The sequence below is a fragment of the Nerophis lumbriciformis genome, linkage group LG33 (assembly GCF_033978685.3).
Source record: "Nerophis lumbriciformis linkage group LG33, RoL_Nlum_v2.1, whole genome shotgun sequence".
NCBI classification, from domain to species: domain Eukaryota; kingdom Metazoa; phylum Chordata; class Actinopteri; order Syngnathiformes; family Syngnathidae; genus Nerophis; species Nerophis lumbriciformis.
Genome location: NC_084580.2, coordinates 3,773,857 through 3,794,925, shown reverse-complemented (window position 1 = coordinate 3,794,925; position 21,069 = coordinate 3,773,857). Strand labels below are relative to the sequence as shown.

At 41.9% G+C, this 21,069-nt stretch overlaps 1 protein-coding gene across 4 annotated transcripts in view; it reads left to right on the top strand.

The window, feature by feature from the left end:
• Window positions 1–14,357, top strand: part of LOC133575873 (izumo sperm-egg fusion protein 1) — a 30,964-nt gene extending 16,607 nt beyond the window's left edge. For 3 of the 4 annotated variants that reach the window (XM_061928761.1, XM_061928758.1, XM_061928760.1), the window contains 4 exons: window positions 6,141–6,291; window positions 10,357–10,513; window positions 13,504–13,562; window positions 13,708–14,357. In XM_061928761.1, the coding sequence (XP_061784745.1) occupies window positions 6,141–6,291; window positions 10,357–10,513; window positions 13,504–13,562; window positions 13,708–13,763 (423 nt within the window). In that variant the 3' untranslated portion in view covers window positions 13,764–14,357. The remainder of the gene's footprint in view (window positions 1–6,140; window positions 6,292–10,356; window positions 10,514–13,503; window positions 13,563–13,707) is intronic. The other variant, XM_061928759.1, reaches the window with a different exon arrangement.
• Window positions 14,358–21,069: the final 6,712 nt, after the last annotated feature.

Here is a 21,069-nt window from a genome sequence, read left to right as displayed (position 1 = left end):
GTGGACAGTCTCTTTGGTTGATCTTCACACATTGAACTATTGGTCTCATGCCATTGCTGTGCATGTGGTCTCCAAGGTCCAACAATCGGTTTTGAAGCAGCGCTACGTAACTTTTCAACCTTCATAAAATATTTCCATACCTTTTGGGATGATACATCGACTTAAAACTAGTTGAAAGGCACCTCTGTCATGGCCTGAGGGGGTCGGTATCGCCTTTACTGGCACTTAGCAATATTGAAGAGGGTGGCAGGAACCCTGCCAAAACAAAAAACTGCAAATGTGCTGACTTGGTTTATGGCAGGGGTCCCCAAACTAATCTCCTAGCCGCCGGATCCGACCCGCCAGGGTCCAAAATCCGGCCCGCGGGAAGTCCAAAGTATTAAAAAAAAAAAGTATTTTTTTTTTTTTTAATTTGTCCTTTCTAATCAATTTTTTTTACCGCTTGTTACTCTCGTGTCTCCTAGCCGCTCAGGCAAATCTTATAGTCTAAAAATGTATGACATCAAGAGCGCACTCTTTCAGTCAATTAATGCGCGAGGAATATATATATATATATATATATATATATATATATATATATATATATATATATATATATATATATATATATATATATATGTATATATATATATGTATATATATATATATATATATATATATATATATATATATATATATATATATATATATATATATATATATATAATTAGGGCTGGGCGATATATCGATATACTCATTATATCGCGGGTTTGCCTCTGTGCGATATAGAAAATGATTATATCATGATATCGTGATATTGGAGTATACGTTGTCACACAGTTGCCTTTAGCTGCAGGCATTACACTACAGGCGTTTCTCACTCTTTCTAGTCTCTCCTTCTCACAGGGGCGTAAAACAAGCGCACCTTCTTACATACGTAAGAAGGTAGCGTCACACGCCCTCGCCCAGCAGAGAGGTAGCAGCATGTTAACGTTAGCTGAGGAAGGTGGTACAAGCGGAGCGGTGTGAGTGACAATACAAGAGAAGGTGCGAAACTGATCACAAATGGAGGAAGAACAATTAATGCCCAAAAAAAACAGCACGGGGTCCATCATCTGGCGGTAGTTTGGCTTCACGCGGGAAGATATTCAGCAGACAACAGTAATATGCAAAGTATGCAGCAGAAGCGTTGCTACAAAAGGTAGCAGCCAACGTTCCCTCTAAGGTGCGCGCCTGCGCAATTGTGCACTGCTCAAGCGTCCTCTGCGCACAGCAAATATATGCCGCACACCAAATCAAATCTTATCTGAATTCTAAACAAAAATAAACACATTTATTGTGTGTAATTTTGCAATGCAAGTCTGAGTGACAGTGACAACAAGCGGCCCTAACGGTGTTCGTCAACACCGTTATATATATATGCACACACATATACCGGGCTGTATATATATATATTACACTTAGCGACTTAGACATAGACTTATTTTATTGTCATTCAAATCTGAACTTTACAGTACAGATAAGAACAACATTTTGTTGCATTAGCTTGTTGTAGTGCAGGATAAAAGAGCAATAATGTGCAGATATAAAAAATAGATTACTGTACAGATAAATATATTGCAGTTTTTCATATGCATCCACGTTTATGGATGTATGTTATATTGTTTTCATAGTCCAGTGAGTTAATCTGTTTTTTGGGGAATTAATGGGATTACTTTGATGTGTTCAAGAGTTTTATGGCCCGAGGAAAGAAACTGTTACAGGTGGGGGTGGGAGGAGACTCTACAGATTTTCTGAGCCCTGGTCAGGCAGCGGCTTTTTGCAATCTCCCGGACAGGAGGAAGAGGAGTCCTGATGATCTTTTCCACCGTCCTCACCACTCTCTGCAGAGACTTTGAGTCTAAAGCACAGCAGGCTCCAGTCCAGGCAGAGATGCAGTTGGTCAGTTGGCTCTCTAGTGCCTCTGTAGAATGTGGTGAGAATGGGGGGAGGGAGCTGTGCTCTTTTCATCCGACGTAAAAAGGGCATGCGCTGCTGAGCTCTTTTTATAAGAGTTCCGTTGTGTAGAGGCCAGGTCAGATTGTCAGTTATCTGCACCCCCAGGAACTTGGTGCTGCTTACGATCTCCACTGCTGTGCCGTTGATGAAGAATGGAGTGTGACTGGACTGGTGCCTCCTGGAGTCGACGATCTCCTTGGTCTTGTCGACGTTTAGGGCCAGGTTGTTGGTTCTGCACCAGTCAACCAGAAGTTTCACCTTCTCCCTGTAGTCCATGTCGTTGTTGTCACGGATGAGGCCCACTACTGTTGTGTCGTCCGCATACGTCACAATGTGGTAAGTAGTGGACCTGGCGCAGCAGTCATGGGTCATCAGTGTGAACAGCAGCAGACTCAAAATGCAGCCCTGGGGGGAGCCGGTGCTCAGGGAGATGGCACTGGAGGTGTTGTCACGGGCGTATGGCACACATATATATATCCATCCATCCATCCATCCATCCATCCATCCATCCATCCATCCATCTTCCTCCACTTATCCGAGGTCGGGTCGCGGGGGCAGCAGCCTAAGCAGGGAAGCCCAGACTTCCCTCTCCCCAGCCACTTCGTCCAGCTCCTCCTGTGGGACCCGGAGGCGTTCCCAGGCCAGCCGGGAGACATAGTCTTCCCAACGTGTCCTGGGTCTTCCCCAAGGCCTCCTACCGGTCGGACGTGCCCTAAACACCTCCCTAGGGAGGCGTTCGGGTGGCATCCTGACCAGATGCCCGAACCACCTCATCTGGCTCATGTGGAGGAGCAGCGGCTTTACTTTGAGTTCCCCCCAGATGGCAGAGCTTCTCACCCTATCTCTAAGGGAGAGCCCCGCCACCCGGCGTAGGAAACTCATTTCGGCCACTTGTACCCGTGATCTTGTCCTTTCGGTCATAACCCAAAGCTCATGACCATAGGTGAGGATGGGAACGTAGATCGACCGGTAAATTGAGAGCTTTGCCTTCCGGCTCAGCTCCTTCTTCACCACAACGGATTGATACAGCGTCCGCATTACTGAAGACGCCGCACCGATCCGCCTGTCGATCTCACGATCCACTCTTCCCTCACTCGTGAACAAGACTCCGAGGTACTTGAACTCCTCCACTTGGGGCAAGATCTCCTCCCCAACCCGGAGATGGCACTCCACCCTTTTCCGAGCGAGAACCATGGACTCGAACTTGGAGGTGCTGATTCTCATCCCAGTCGCTTCACACTCAGCTGCGAACCGATCCAGTGAGAGCTGAAGATCCTGGCCAGATGAAGCCATCAGGACCACATCATCTGCAAAAAGCAGAGACCTAATCCTGCAGCCACTAAACCAGATCCCCTCAACGCCTTGACTGCGCCTAGAAATTCTGTCCATAAAAGTTATGAACAGAATGGGTGACAAAGGGCAGCCTTGGCGGAGTCCAACCCTCACTGGAAACGTTGTCCGACTTACTGCCGGCAATGCGGACCAAGCTCTGGCACTGATCATACAGGGAGCGGACTGCCACAATCAGACAGTCCTATACCCCATACTCTCTGAGCACTCCCCACAGGACTTCCCGAGGGACACGGTCGAATGCCTACTCCAAGTCCACAAAACACATGTAGACTGGTTGGGCAAACTCCCATGCACCCTCAAGGACTCTGCCGAGAGTATAGAGCTGGTCCACAGTTCCACGACCAGGACGAAAACCACACTGTTCCTCCTAAATCCGAGGTTCGACTATCCGGCGTAGCCTCCTCTCCAGTACACCTGAATAGACCTTACCGGGAAGGCTGAGGAGTGTGATCCCACGATAGTTAGAACACACCCTCCGGTTCCCCTTCTTAAAGAGAGGAACCACCACCCCGGTCTGCCAATCCAGAGGTACCGCCCCCGATGTCCACGCGATGCTGCAGAGTATATATATATATATATATATATATATATATATATATATATATATATATACAGCCCGGCCCCCGGCCCCCGGCCAAACAGCTTTAACCCAATGCGGCCCCCGAGTCAAAAAGTTTGGGGACCCCTACCTTACGGCATACATCACTCCGCCTTTCTCCATTCGTTAAAAAGACGGAAGTCGATATTAAAGCCTGCGTGCCACAAGAAAACTAAAAGAAGAATGCCTTTGTGCAATTACTGTTATCATGGCTAAAGTGCCAAAAAGAACCAAAAAAACTAAATGATTTGTCTGAGGAGACAAAAAATGAAAAATGAGCTTAACCAGATAATAGGATAGTCGGGATCAACATTGCCCCGACTTTCACTCGCTGGCGTGAGCTCAAAGACGAGGAATTTCAAACTGACGCTGCCTTGGTTGCATGTGTTCCTGCTGGGCTCGTACGTGAATTTCGATGCTCAAATCAAAATGATAATGCTATGTTAGGTATCGGAAATGTGTGTGGTAGCAATAAATCGACACCAGTGTGATAGTTTCGCTACTACTTCCTTCGAAAAAATCTCCCACCGATCTGTCTTTGCTTCAGACCTGCATCCACCCAATATGTTCTTGCTTGTGGCGTCCTGTTTGCAACGTAATCCAAGATCATTTATTGATAGTGTCTGCTATTTAACATAAGCACAGCCATTAGAGATGTAATATTTGTGCCAATATTACAGTGAACATTATGTCAGTATGATGCTATATGCGCTAGTCATCAGGAGAAATGTGGTCTTTTCCTGGCAAAACACTACCACTTGGGTTCAGTGGCGCCGCCAAAATCAACCAAAACTGAAAGTTCTTAAATTAATTTGCTTGTAAAGTTAGATTTCTCCTCTTTGGTTGAGAACAATTGTTGTACAATCTTGGCTAGCAGGTTATTGTTTGCATTTTGTTAGTTAGCTGTTTTGTAGTTGTAGTAGATCAGTGGTTCTCAAACGCCAAGTACCACCTCAGAAAAAAAAACTGGCTTTCCAAGTACCACCAAGATGACCAACAATAAAATACAGTAGCACAGTAGGCCTATGTATTCATTAAAACAAGGCAGATGTTTTATCAAATATATTTAATATGTTGACCACAGTAACATTAGACACAGTTTGAACAGTAACATTGTGTTTGAATATAGGAAAATAAAACACTGTACTTTATTTAATCAAGTGATTATTTGGACTACCACTAGATAGAGCCAGTGTACCACTAGTGTATTTCCCCATATTTCCACACAATCAGAATCAGAAATACTTTATTAATCGCCGAGGGGAAATTGATCTTAACTCAGATTATGGTAGCCCTGTAAACAGTATAGAATAAGGATAGATTTTTGGTCCAGAAGTATTTTGCAAAGGTGCAAAGTTACAGCACGATGTGAAGGTTAGTCTTTGACTTTATATGTATACACACGTTTTACCTGATATGGATAACTTCCCCCGCACCCCCGAACGGGACAAGCGGTAGAAAATGGATGGATGGATGGAAAACTTTCCATTATGTAATTAGTAGCAGTACTTTTCTAAAATGAAGTACACACAAAAAAAACAGACCAAAAAGCGAACAATTGCAATTAAAGAGCCACGGACATTATTTTTGTAGCTAGAATTAAGTGATATGTCACTTTTATTGTCAATATTGATCCGAATTCGGAGGAGAATGTCAATATCAAGCTGCGGAGCAAGGTTTGGAGGGGGAGGAGCGAGCTGGCAGAGCATAGCATTGTCAAGGCTTTAAGAGTGTCTAAAATCACAATTTTTATTATGTATTTTTACTATTTACTAATGGTCTCAGATCGTAACTCTATCCTTGGAGCAGTGATCTACTGTACTGGATATATTACCAAGAAAAGAAAGACAGGCTTAAGCCATGTTCTTGTTTACTTTCGACTTAAAATGTTCCAATTTCGATAATTCCTACTTTGCATGGAAGCATGTTCGACACAGGAAGTGAGCAGAATAATAGTCCGATTATGATAGATGACCGTATTTGCTCAGACAAAGAAAGGTTACGGATAAATGAACTCTGCTTCTGCCAACCCCTATTCAGACATGTCGATTTGTCCTGAAAAGTATCTTTAAACTAACTTTGTTAAACATTTTCCAAATAAACTAACTCACGAACATGACTGTGACCAGCAGTCCGCAGTTCAGTGTATGTCGACCACCTTCCCTAACTTTGTGCACTTCATCACTTTCTATATCATACTGTATGTGTGCAGCTCAGTGGGAGTGACTTTAAAAACTTGGTAGTGATGGAAGACGCGTTCATGGTGTTGAATCAGCTCCGATTGGACGAACAAGGGAGATACCAGTGCTCCCTGCGGGCCAAGAATGGAACCCTGTTCTACCAAGTTGCATACCTCCTCAAGGGTAAAGTGTGAACATTGAGGAGCCATGTTGTTTTGACCTTCAGATTACATGACAATAGAAATTTTGGAAGGGGTCTCAAAGTGGAAGTTTGAGAAACCAGTATTAGTATGTTGTTACACTATATTGCCAAAAGTATTTGACCACCTGCCTTGACTCACATATGAACTTAAAGTGCCATCCCATTCCTAACCCATAGGGCTCAATATGATGTCGGTCCACCTTTTGCAGCTATTACAGCTGCAACTCTTCTGGGAAGGCTGTCCACAAGTTTAGGGAGTGTGTTTATAGGAATTTTCGACCATTCTTCCAAAAGCGCATTGGTGAGGTCACACACTGATGTTGATCGAGAAGGCCTGGCTCTCAGTCTCCGGTCTAATTCATCCCAAAGGTGTTCTATCGGGTTCAGATCAGGCCAATCAAGTTCATCCACACCAGACTCTGTCATCCATGTCTTTATGAACCTTGCTTTGTCCACTGGTGCACAGTCATGTTGGAAGAGGAAGGGGCCCGCTCCAAACTGTTCCCACAAAGTTGGGAGCATGGAATTGTCCAAAATGTTTTGGTATCTTGGAGCATTCAAAGTTCCTTTCACTGGAACTAAGGGGCCAAGCCCAACTCCTGAAACACAACCCCACACCATAATTCCTTGTCCACCAAATTTCACACTCGACACAATGCAGTCCGAAATGTACCGTTCTCCTGGCAACCTCCAAACCCAGACTCGTCCATCAGATTGCCAGATGGAAAAGCGTGATTCATCAGTCCAGAGAAGGCGTCTCCACTGCTCTGGAGTCCAGTGGCAACGTGCTTTACACCACTGCATCCCACGCTTTGCATTGGACTTGGTGATGTATGGCTTAGATGCAGCTGCTCTGCCAGGGAAACCCATTCCATGAAGCTCTCTGCGTACTATATGTGGGGAAATTGGAAGGTCACATGCAGTTTGGAGCTCTTTAGCAACTGACTGTGCAGAAAGTCTTTGCACTATGCGCTTCAGCATCCGCTGACCCCTCTCTGTCAGTTTACGTGGCCTACCACTTCGTGGCTGATGCTGCTGTTCCCAAACTTTTCCGTTTTCTTAAAATAAAGCCGACAGTTGACTTTGGAATATTTAGGAGCGAGGAAATTTCACGACTGGATTTGTTGCACAGGTGGCATCCTATGACAGTTCCACGCTGGAAATCACTGAGCTCCTGAGAGCGGCCCATTCTTTCACAAATGTTTGTAGAAACAGTCTCCATGCCTAAGTGCTTGATATAAAACACCTGTGGCCGGGCCAAGTGATTAAGACGCCTGATTCTGACCATTTGGATGGGTGGCCAAATACTTTTGGCAATATAGTGTATCTGTAAGACACGTAAAGTCACAAAGATAGCAACTTTCTGCTTTTTACTGCTGTAGGTTGTCATGTAAACGTAACCTCAAACAGCAACTTTCTGCTTTTTACAGTACATCCTCCGGAGAACCAGCGTCCTCTACAGTGGACCGTTATTTTTTCTGACATTTGTAAACTTGACGAAATAAATAAACCTGAACAGGGGCGTCAGAGTGGGGGGGATAAATGGGGATTGTACCCGAGCACCAGGGGGTATTTATATAGTAAATCTATCAGTGGCAGCATAGGACAAAATTACAGTGCATCCACTGTGCCTCACTTTTCCCCCCATTTGTGTTACGTTAGTCTTATTCCAAAATTGATTAAATTCTACACACAATACCCCATAATGACAATGTGAAAACTTATTTTTTAGAATTTTTTGAAAATGTTTTAAAAAACAAACAAACTAAGAAATCACATGTACATAAGTATTCACAGCCTTTGCTCAATACTGTATTGGTGCACCTTTGGCAGAAATTAAAGCCTCAAGTCTTTTTGAACACAATGCCACACGCTTGGCACACCTATCTTTTGGTAGTTTCACCCATTCCTGTTTGCAGCACCTCTCAAGCTACTCCAGGTTGGATGGGAAGCGTTGGTCTGTAGCCATTTTCAAATCTCTCCAGAGATGTTAAATGAGATTATTTTCTGAGCTCAGGCTGGGCCCTCTAAGGACAATAACAGAATTGACCAGAAGCCATTCCTTTTAAGTCTTGGCTGTGTGCTTAGTTGTATTGTCCTGCTGAAAGATGAACCAGCGCCCCAGTCTGAGTTTAAGAATGCTCCGGAGCAGGTTTTTATCGAGGAGGTCTCTGTGCATTGCTGCATTCCTCTTTCCCTCTATCTTGATTATTTTCCCAGTTCCTGCCACTGATAAACATCTCCACAGCATGATGCTGCCATCACCATGCTTCTCTGTCGGGATTACACTGGCCTGGTGATGAGCGGAGCCTGGTTTTCTCCAAAATGATGCCTGGCATTCACACCAACGAGTTTAATCTTCATCTCATCAGACCAGAGAATTTTGTTTCTCACAGTCTGAGAGTCTTTCAGGTGCATCTTGGCAAACTTTTTCAAAGGAATGGTTTATCTGGCAATTCTACAATACAGGCCTGATTGGTGGATTGCTGCAGAAATGGTTGTCCTTCTGAAAGGTTCTCTCTCCACAGAGGAATGCTGTAGTTTTGAGTGAACATCGGGTTCTTGGTCACCTCCCTGATGAGGGCCCTTCTCCCCCGATCGCTCAGTTTAGACAGCCGGCCATCTCTAATCTAGTGAGATGGTAAAGGTCACTGTGCTCATTAGGACCTTCAAGGCAGTAGATCTTTTTTGGTACCCTTATATTTTTTGGTACCCTTACCTCGAAATAATCCTGTCTCGTTGGTCTACAGACAATTCCTTCGACTTCATTCTTGGTTTATGATCTGCCATGTGTTATGTACTCGCATGACTGCTGTGGTTGTGACCCCAAGATACTCGCATGACTGCTCTGGTTGTGACCCCAAGATGCAGGAGACGGGAGGACGACGTGCAAGCAAAGGTCTTTTAATTCTTACAAATAGCTCATGGAGGTGCAGCAGGGAAGGGCAAGAAATTATGCTTTCATACAGCAAAACAGTAACATTTAGCACAACAGCTTAACAAGACGATACAACCCTCGAGCCCTGACTGGAGGGCGAGGCAGGCATAAATAGAAGCCAGCTGATTGTCAACCATGACCAGGTGTGTGCAGGCTGCCAATCAGCGGCAGGTGACGGTAAAAAGCGCTCAGGGAGACATGCAGGAAATGAAACAAAAATAAGAGCGCGGACCATGAAACAAGTGCAGAAAATAAGGAAACATGACAAACAAGACGTGATATGACAGATCGTCACAAGCACTGTTAAGTGTGGGACTTTGTATATAGACAAGTGTGTGCCTTTCTAAATCATGCCAAACCAACTGGATTTACCACTGGTGGACTACAATTCAGCTGTAAAACATCTCAAGGATGATGAGTTGAAACAGGATCTAGCTAAGCTCACTTTTGAGCTTCATGGCAAAGGCTGTGAATACGTATTTACATATGACTACTTAGTTTTCATAATTCATAAATGTTAATTTAAAAATTTGACCAAAAATGTTTTCACATTGTTATTATAGGGTATTGTGTGCAGAATTTTGAGGACAAAATGAATTTATTCTATTTCGGAATAAGTAAATAGTAAAAAATTGTATTAGTAATAAACGTAATGTTTTTGAAAAGATGGGTTCAACCAAAGCCATGCAATAATTTGTTTTTTAATGAATATAAACATACCAATTGTGTGTGTATGGGGCAGCAATGTTGGGTTTGGGGTGGGATGGAGGGAGGGCCTCTTAGGAGTCTGGTGTATGTGTATGTGGGCCCAGAATTTGGTGCTATGCCCCTGGACCAGAAAGAAAATGTGCACTGCACAAAATAATAATACTCGCTTTTGAGTTTTGAAATTGAATTACAAATGTAATATCGTGATAATTGTAGCTAAATCTTTATATTTTTATCTAAGTAGATTATATCCTGCTTTCAAAGCAAAAAAGATGGAAATGGGCCAAGACACTGAAATGTATGTGCTAAAATCAGATTCCAAAAAGTCTCAAAGTAATAACCTGTTCTGATATTCCATTTACCTTGACATGAGTTGGAATTTCCTATATTTTTTTCACAGTCACTCCAAAGCTGATTCAAAAGTCCCGACCTATCATGACGCTGCCTTCACTGGCTCCTGGCGATTTTCAACACTCTGTTGGCGTGCTGATGCCGCTTATGGCTGTGGTTACTACTCTGAGTCTGGCAGGGAGCCTTTTCTTTGCTTATTTCCTAGGGTAAGATTGTAAGACTTAATGTGTGCACAGTAGCGTAAGCGCTCTTAATAACATAGTAATAAAAGGTACATGAAAATACATTCCTGGGTATTGTTACCATCGATAGTAAATGAAATTAGAAATCTCATATAAACAAATTATGAAGAAACAAAAGTTATTGCTTTATTGAGTGAAATAAAAAAACAAAAATGGCTACGTGTTATTAATTCTTGACAATAAATTATATTGAAAATTGAAAAATGGCTTCATATTAAAGTCCAGTTGTTCTTGCTTACAATACATAAGCTATAATAATTCTAAATCAAACATTAATACCATATTTTTACTTCAAAAGAAAGCCATTAAAATTGTTACCCACTCGTAATTAAACAAACACATTGAAATTTCTCGACCTGATTGATCTTAATACAGCAGTTACAGTGGCGGGCCGTGCGTTTCCCACCTAGGCCTTCAGTAATGTCCGACTTCAATGATTACTTCTCAAAATACCATAATTTAAGTCACCACACGACCATTGCTGGAGAAATACTATACAGAAACACATTTACGCATTACTGCACATTGAACCACCTCACCAGTGTACAAAACAGACTATTTTTTTGGCGCATTTAAAACTCAATAAACCCGCATCAGCAATAAAAACATCTTACATGGCAGTGCCAAAATGAAAAGAATTGTAAAAAACATTAAGTGTGAAAAAATAAAGAAATTAAATATTTGAACTCAAAATTTGTACTGCTCGTAGTCGGTTGATTCAAGCGGAAGTGGCGGGCAAACCATTTCTCCGCCGGAACCGCTGAGCTAGCTTCCAGGGTCGGCCGACCTCGTCTCACAAGATGTAGTTTTGTCTTTAAATATCCTTCTTGAAAATGGGCTCGTAAATATATTTGCCACCTAATCAACATTTTGTGGGTTAAAAAAGTGAGTACCGCTTATTTCTCTGCTGGCCGGGTATGGCTCCGGTTTCGCAAATAACAACTTGGATACTCACTTGGGAGTGACAAGTGAGTATCCAATCACAATCACGTTTAATAGGATACTGTCAACATGATGTACAAACCCCATTTCCATATGAGTTGGGAAATTGTGTTAGATGTAAATATAAACGGAATACAATGATTTGCAAATCCTTTTCAACCCATATTCAATTGAATACACTACAAAGACAAGATATTTGATGTTCAAACTCATAAACTTTATTTTTTTTTTGCAAATTATAATTAACTTAGAATTTCATGGCTGCAACACGTGCCAAAGTAGTTGGGAAAGGGCATGTTCACCACTGTGTTACATGGCCTTTCCTTTTAACAACACTCAGTAAACGTTTGGGAACTGAGGAGACACATTTTTTAAGCTTCTCAGGTGGAATTCTTTCCCATTCTTGCTTGATGTACAGCTTAAGTTGTTCAACAGTCCGGGGGTCTCCGTTGTGGTATTTTAGGCTTCATAATGTGCCACACATTTTCAATGGGGGACATGTCTGGACTACAGGCAGGCCAGTCTAGTACCCGCACTCTTTTACTATGAAGCCACGTTGATGTCACATGTGGCTTGGCATTGTCTTGCTGAAATAAGCAGGGGTGTTCATGGTAACGTTGCTTGGATGGCAACATATGTTGCTCCATAACCTGTATGTAACTTTCAGCATTAATGGCGCCTTCACAGATGTGTACCGGTAAGTTACCCATGTCTTGGGCACTAATACACCCCCATACCATCACAGATGCTGGCTTTTCAACTTTGCGCCTATAACAATCCGGATGGTTCTTTTCCTCTTTGGTCCGGAGGACACGACGTCCACAGTTTCCAAAAACTATTTGAAATGTGGACTCGTCAGACCACAGAACACTTTTCCACTTTGTATCAGTCCATCTTAGATGAGCTCAGGCCCAGCGAAGCCGACGGCGTTTCTGGGCTTTTCTGGGTGTTGTTGATAAACGGTTTTCGCCTTACATAGGAGAGTTTTAACTTGTACTTACAGATGTAGCGACCAACTGTAGTTACTGACAGTGGGTTTCTGAAGTGTTCCTGAGCCCATGTGGTGATATCCTTTACACACTGATGTCGCTTGTTGATGCAGTACAGCCTGAGGGATCGAAGGTCACGGGCTTAGCTGCTTACGTGCAGTGATTTCTCCAGATTCTCTGAACCCTTTGATGATATTACGGACTGTAGATGGGGAAATCCCTAAATTCCTTGCATTAGCTGGTTGAGAAAGGTTTTTCTTAAACTGTTCAACAATTTGCTCACGCATTTGTTGACAAAGTGGTGACCCTCGCCCCATCCTTGTTTGTGAATGACTGAGCATTTCATGGAATCTACTTTTATACCCAATCATGGCACCCACCTGTTCCCAATTTGCCTGTTCACCTGTGGGATGTTCCAAATAAGTGTTTGATGAGCATTCCTCAACTTTATCAGTATTTATTGCCACCTTTCCCAACTTCTTTGTCACGTGTTGCTGGCATCAAATTCTAAAGTTAATGATTATTTGCACAAAAAAAAATGTTTATCAGTTTGAACATCAAATATGTTGTCTTTGTAACATATTCAACTGAATATGGGTTGAAAATGATTTGCAAATCATTGTATTCCGTTTATATTTACATCTTACACAATTTCCCAACTCATATGGAAACGGGGGTTTGTAAATTGTGTTATTAATCCATGTATATATGATTAATGTGATAATTTCTTGTGATTAATCAAATGAGTTAACTTGTTATTGTTGACAGCCCTAATACACTATGTTTGGTGATTGTCGTGATGTGGATAAAGGGTGGGATTCAATAAGCTCTGCTTTGTCCTACTTTTTTTTCGAACAAGATGATTGACTTTCATATCTGCTCTAATCGGTTTCCATGTCCGGAATAAAATAAACAAGCTAAAACAAACTCTTCACAGAGGTTATTACAGTACCTAGTAACGTGGCCTTCGTAAGGATAAGTAGATGCTGTGGTTGATGTTTCAATGTGACCTTTGCTTTACAGAAAGATGCTGTTAGAGCAAAGAACCAAAGGGCAGACAACGAGGAGGAAAGATGAGGAAGGTAATAACACACTCAATATTGAGTGAGACAGAAGCTGCAGACAGTAAATAATATCATCTGTAAGAGGAAACGTACAGTAGAAGATGTTTACCTTCCAATTATTCTACTTCCCTTCTTTTTTCTTTCTTACTTTCCCATTACTAAGAAGGCTCAGCAGCGGCTGCACTTCCTGAGAGTCCTCAAGTACAACCTGGACTCTAACCTGCTGCTGACCTTCTACCGCTCATCCATTGAGAGCCTGCTGACATACTGCATCACAGCATGGTACGGCAGCTGCACCGTTGCAGACAAGGAGAGGCTCCAGAGAGTGGTGAAGGCAGCACAGCGGATCATCGGCTGCCCTCTCCCCTCCCTGACAGACATTTACACCTCCCGCTGCCTCAGCAGAGCTACCAACATTATCAAGGACAGCTCCCACCCTGGCTTTGACCTGTTTGACCTGCTACCCTCAGGAAGGCGCCACAGGGTCATCAGGTCTAAGACAGAGACTTAAGAACAGTTTTTTCCCTAAAGTCATAACCACAGTGAACTCTCATAGGCACTGATTTAATAGTTTAGCACCTCTCTGTGTGCAATTTTTACTTTCCACCCACAGTCTGAATGCTTCTGTATATATGTATATAGTTTAATATTTTATATTTAAACATTCAGAACATTCGTTCTCAGGACTGGACTGTGCACCTTACCTCCTTTTGCACTATTTATTTTCTTTCCTTCCTATGTTTTGCATATTTATAGACTGTCGCACTGATACTGGAGTTGCTTTTAATCTCATTGTACCGGTGTATAGTGACAATAAAAGGCATTCTATTCTATTCTATTTTTGCCCTCTTTTTTTGTGCCCCCTTCACTACACAACATACACAAAAAACAGACCAGTCAAAAAGTCCTATCAACCAATCACTAACAAATCCTATGGTATTCATCCTTCCATCTGCCATGCTACTTGTTGACAGTCAAAAGGGTTCTGTAGCTTACCAACAGTGAAAGGCACTAAGTGGAAATTAGTCCCACACCAGCTACATGAAAGTCAGCTATGTAGGTGCAATCACATTACTTGACATATTGCCTACACTAGTGTACCATGAGATATTGTCTTGTGTGCCGTGGGACATTATGTAATTTCACCTAATTGGGTTAAAAATATTTTAGGCAAACCAGTAATTATAATCCGCATATAATGTGCCATTGAGTGTCTGTACTGTCTAGAGCTTGACATAGTGGGTAGCAGCAGGTAGCTAATTGCTTTGTAGATGTCGGGAACACGGTTTGTCGTGATCGCAATATGCGGGAGGCAGAGTTCAGGTAAAAGGTATATAATGCTTAAACCAAAAATAAACAAAAGACGAGTGCCGCTAAGAAAAAGGTATTGAAGCTTAAAGATGGCTATGCAAAACAAAACTAAAACTGAACTGGCTGCAAAGTAAACAAAAACAGAATGCTGGACGACAGCAAAGACTTACAGCGTGTGGAGCAGATGGTGTCCACAAAGTACATCCGTACATGACAATCAACACCAAAATAGGAGCGCAAGACAAGAACTAAAACACTACACAACGGAAAACACCAAAAATCTCAAAATAAGTCACGGCGTGATGTGACAGGTGGTGACAGCACACCTACTTTGAGACAAGTTATAGTGATGCATGGGGGGTTATGGTTTGAATTCATACCCAACAACTGCGAGAACGACTTTTTATTGTCAATATTGACTGCTTTGTTTAATTTTTTATGTTTTCTGTTCACTTGTGGGATGTTCTAAATAAGCGTTTGATGAGCATTCCGGTCTTTTTTGCCACTTGTGCCAGCTATTTTGAAACATGTTGCAGGCATCAAATTCCAAATGAGCTAATATTTGCAAAACATAACAAAGTTTTCCAGTTCGAACCAGTAAGAAAATCTATGATTGGTTAAGATTAGGACAAAACATTAGGGCCAGGGCCAATCAGAGGCAGGATAGGGCGGGTCATGGAACCAGGTTGGGAAATCACAACAGACGCGCACATCCCAAATGACGACCAGAGAGTAGGAGAAGAGAAGAGGGAATATTCAAGCGGGCGATTTATATATTTAAAAAAAACTAGTGGAAGATGGCAAAGGGTTTCTTTTCCTTAAATGTTTCTTTTGGCGATGTAGACGACGTCCGGGAAACCCACAATGTGTCTACTTGGCCATATTTGGACAAATGTATGAGTCTGGATAAAACATTCATTTGAGTTGTTTACCATGTAAGCCCAAATCAAAACTGCTCTCGACATGGAAGACGTGGAATTCACATTTAAGAACACACGTGATTGTAGCAGACATGTGATGACTTTTGCTACAGTATAGCCTGTCTAAATGCTAAACTTCATTTTCATTGGAGTTTTACAGCAAGATCGTAGCTGACTATTTGTCCATTATTTCTACTGTTTATATTTTGACATTGAATAGTTTAATCATTTTGAAACATAAACAACACGACTGCAAGATATGTGTTATTTCATGCTATAAATCACAAATGGCTATTCAGATAAAAGGAAGTTAGCTTATAGAATAAACATTGTTTGTACTCTTTATGATTTTTGCATTTGGAGCAGTTAGAAGTGGAGAGGGAGTCGCAGAGACAGAAATTGCCTATAAAATCCAAGGCCGAATCCGCTACAGCAGAAACAAAAAGGAAAATGCAAGCTGCTCAGAAATTTGCCGGGAAGGCTCATGTCAGAGCCATCAAAGCAAAAATGCCAAAGTAATTTGTGAAGGAACCAAAGTAATGTGTAAATAATGTAAATAACTAGACGAACCATCTGTGGCTATAAAGTGAACACTAGTAAGGTTGTGAATACTGTATAAAGTAGGCTAACCCGTGTGGTTCCTGTGGATGTGAACAAAAGTTGTAATTACTGTAGTGACTAAATAACAGACTGGAACAGACATATTGAATCATTTGGATGAATGGGGTATGTATTTATGTAAACGTCTGTTGATCATTTTTCAATTCTTTAAACAGTAAAACATCTTTAAATGGTGCTTTTTTCTGCTAATTTTTGCATGTTCAATTGCTGAAAAACCAGGAGCTGGGGGGGCGCCGCTATGGACCTGGCAGACCCCCAGCTTATTTTAATAATAATAATAATAATAATAATAATAATAATAACTGGGATTTATATAGCGCTTTTCTAAGTACCCAAAGTCGCTTTACATGTAGAACCCTTTAATCGTTCACACTTAGTGGTGGTAAGCTACTTTCATAGCCACAGCTGCCCTGGGGTAGACTGACGGAAGCGTGGCTGCAATTTGCGCTAACGGCCCCTCCGACCACCACCTATCATTCATCATTCAATTCACCGGTGTGAGTGGCACCGGGGGCAAAGGGTGAAGTGTCCCGCCCAAGGACACAACGGCAGCGATTTTTTTTGGAAGGTAAGAGGCGGTGAGCGAACCTGCAACCCTCAGGTTCTGGCACGGTTGCTCTACCCACTACGCCATGCCGCCCATTTTGAGTCTTTTTCATTAAGTTTAAATCACATGCTTGATACATTTTGTGGGTATATTAAAATGCTCAACTTCCAATATTTTGATTTGAGGGGGCAAGGCATTTATTTGAGGGGGCATTGCCCTCTCTTGCCCTCATCTACTCAGTGGCCTAGTGGCTAGAGCAGGGGTCGGGAACCTTTTTGGCTGAGAGAGCCATGAAAGCCAAATATTTTATAATGTATTTCCGTGAGAGCCATATAATATTTTTTAACACTGAATACAACTAGATGCGTGCATTTTTAAGTAAGACCAACATTTTTAGAGTATAATAAGTCTCTTATTCGTTTTAATAACATTGCTATTCTGAAGCTAACCAATAATAAATAAAATACTTCTTACCATTAATGCGACTTCTTGAACAAGTGCGATAGAAAACGGGTGGATGGATAAAAATGCATGAGAATGTTTTATATTTTGAACGTTATTTTTTACACTGTGATTACCAGCTGAATTATTCATTACTTATCGTGTTAAGCAATGTCAGCTAAGATTTATCTGAGAGCCAGATGCAGTCATCAAAAGAGCCACATCTGGCTCTAGAGCAGTGGTTCCTAACCTTGTTGGAGGTACCGAACCCCACCAGTTTCATATGCGCATTCACCGAACCCTTCTTTAGTGAAAAATAAAATGTTTTGTTTTTTTTCAAATTCGAGACAAAGTTATATGTTTTTGGTAACACTTTAGTATGGGGAACATATTCTAAGTAACAAAGACTTAATTTAGAGCTATTTGGTTAGGGTTAGGGTTAGAGGGTTAGGGCCAGGGTTAGAGGGTTAGGGTTATAATAAGGCCATGCCGAATAAGGCCTTAATAAGTACTTAATAATTACTAGTTAAGAGCCAATATGTTACTAATTTGCATGTTAATAAGCAACTAATGAATGGTGAATATGTTCCCCATACTAAAGTGTTACCATGTTTTATTACTGGTGCACAAAATGAACCATGCATCAACATCACCTTGTTCAAACAACAAAACCAACACAGTGCATAAACTCACAACAAATTGCACACCTGCATATCAGTGTGACTTCTGCTGTTGCCGTATCCGTAATACGCCGATAGGGAGAAGTTTTTATTTACACGATGAGTCGGGTGTGTCTTGACCTCCGCCGAACCCCTGAGCCCGACTCACCGAACCCCTAGGGTTCGATCGAACCCAGGTTAAGAACCACTGCTCTAGAGCCATAGGTTCCCTACCTCTGGGTTAGAGTGTCCGCCCTGAGATCGGCAGGTAGTGAGTTCAAACCCCGGCCGAGTCATACCAAAGACTATAAAAATGGGACCTATTACCTACCTGCTTGACACTCAGCATCAAGGGGGTTAAATCACCAAAAATGACTCCCGGGCGCGGCACCGCTGCTGCCCACTGCGCCCCTCACCTCCCAGGGGGTGAATAAGGGGATGGGTCAAATGCAGAGGACCCGCACCTAGTGTGTGTGTGTGACAATCATTGGTACTTTAACTTTAACTTTAACTTGCCCTTGCGTAAAGCCGGCCCCGACCAGTGCTAATTATGGTACCAAGTTTTGGTCCGCATCCCTGTGCTCAAAGCACAAAAAGGGCCTTATTTACTAAAGGTTTGCATGTACTAAAATATACAAACTATATACAAACTTGCAAAGTGGATTGCTCTTAAGCACCTCAGCTATACGTTGGTTTAAATTGCGTAGTGTCTTCCGTAGTTGATTAAATGTGGATTGATGGCTTGATCTGGGGTCGGTTATTTCGATCAATCAATCAGAGTTACACAAACTACGGCAAGCTGCAAAAACCAAAGTTTATTATTATGAAAAAATATATAGTAGTGAATGGGCAATTATAAGCGTGAGAAATGTCAAGTGTGGCGTTTAGCGTGAGAAAGGTTTAAATTGCGTGACGCTTGGCAGCTCTGAGAAAGTGTTCGAGAGTGCTCCATCGTTGTTGACTTCAACACAGTAACATGATCAGTGGCTGCAAGGCGCCGACTAGTAGCGAGTATAAGGAAAGGCAACAGACAGAGTAACAGACAGTGTCCGCCCTGAGATCGGTAGGTCATGAGTTCAAACCAAGTCATACCAAAGACTATAAAAATGGGACCCATTACATCCCTGCTTGACACTCAGCATCAAGGGTTGGAATTGGGGGTTGAATCACCAAAAATGATTCCCGGGCACGGCCATCGCTGCTGCTCACTGCTCCCCTCACCTTCCAAGGGGTGAGGGTGATGGGTCAAATGCAGAGGATAATCTCACCACACCGAGTGTGTGTGTGACAATCATCGGTACTTTTAACTTGAACTTTTAACCAACCACGGAAGACACTACGCAATTTAAACCAATCAGAAACAACATAAGGCGGGTCTTAGCGTCTCTCTTTCACGCACCTCAGCTGTACATTGTTTCTGATTGGTTTAAATTGCGTGGTGTCTTCCGTGGTTGGTTAAATGTAAGCACACCTCAGATACGCGCACGCACGTTGTATTACGCGCAAGTTATATTACACGCTCAGGAATCTGGATGCGCTCAATCCAATCGTACACGGCAGAAGTGTCGCAGAAGTCACATGTAAAAAAGACAGCCAGTAAAGGGTTTCTGCTTCTCGAAGATCATATATACGCACGCGCAGATTTTATTACAAGCATGCACTTTTGAATGTGCTTGCAGAGGTTGTATTACACCAGGGGTCGGGAACCTTTTTGGCTGAGAGAGCCATGAAAGCCAAATATTTTAAAATGTATTTCCGTGAGGGCCATATAATATTCTTTAACACTGAATACAACTAAATGTGTGCATTTTTAAGTAAGACCAACATTTTTAGAGTACCGTATTTTTCGGACTATAAGTCGCAGTTTTTTCATAGTTTGGCCGGGGGTGCGACTTATACTCAGGAGCGACTTACGTGTGAAATTATTAACACATTACCGTAAAATATCAAGTAATATTTTTTATCTCATTCACGTAAGAGACTAGACGTATAAGATTTCATGGGATTCAGCGATCAGGAGTGACAGATTGTTTGGTAAACGTATAGCATGTTCTATATGTTATAGTTATTTGAATGACTCTTACCATAATATGTTACGTTAACATACCAGGCACGTTCTCAGTTGGTTATTTATGCCTCATATAACGTACACTTATTCAGCCTGTTGTTCACTATTCTTGATTTATTTTAAATTGCCTTTCAAATGTCTATTCTTGGTGTTGGGTTTTATCAAATACATTTCCCCAAAAAATGCGACTTATACTCCAGTGCGACTTATATATGTTTTTTTCCTTCTTTATTATGCATTTTCGGCCGGTGCGACTTATACACCGGAGCTGCTTATACTCCGAAAAATACGGTATAATAAGTCTCTTTTTCTTTTTAATAACAGTTATTCTGAAGGTAACCAATAATAAATAAAATACTTCTTACCATTAATGCGACTTCTGGTGCTGTATGGTTTTGCTGATGGCTTTGTAGTCTGGTTGATACGTGGTTATTTTTAACACTGTGATTACCAGCGGAATTATTCATTACTTATCGTGTTAAGCAATGTCAGCTAGGATTTATCTGAGAGCCAGATGCGGTCATCAAAAGAGCCACATCTGGCTCTAGAGCCATAGGTTCCCTAGGTTCCGTATGTAGACAGCCTATCAAGGGTTTTTTTCTGATACAGACAGACAACTTAAAACTTAAAACATACGCGACTCTAAAACACATGTACGCAGATCTGAATACACACAGTCGGATTGATGTACAGTCACAAATTGGTGCACATGCATGCGAATTGGATTACACGCACATAGATTGAGATACACGTTTGCAAATAACTTTTCTACAATAATACTTTGATTTGTGAAGGACAGTGCTGACATTCATTGAACTCCAGAAAGAAAGCCTAAAAAACATGACCAAGGTGTGCTTGTAGCTGACTTGGTGAAGTGTACGACTATAGCATTGATACAATCAGCACCATACTGAAGCAGGATTTGATAAAAGCAATTTTTACGGACAATATTTTTCCA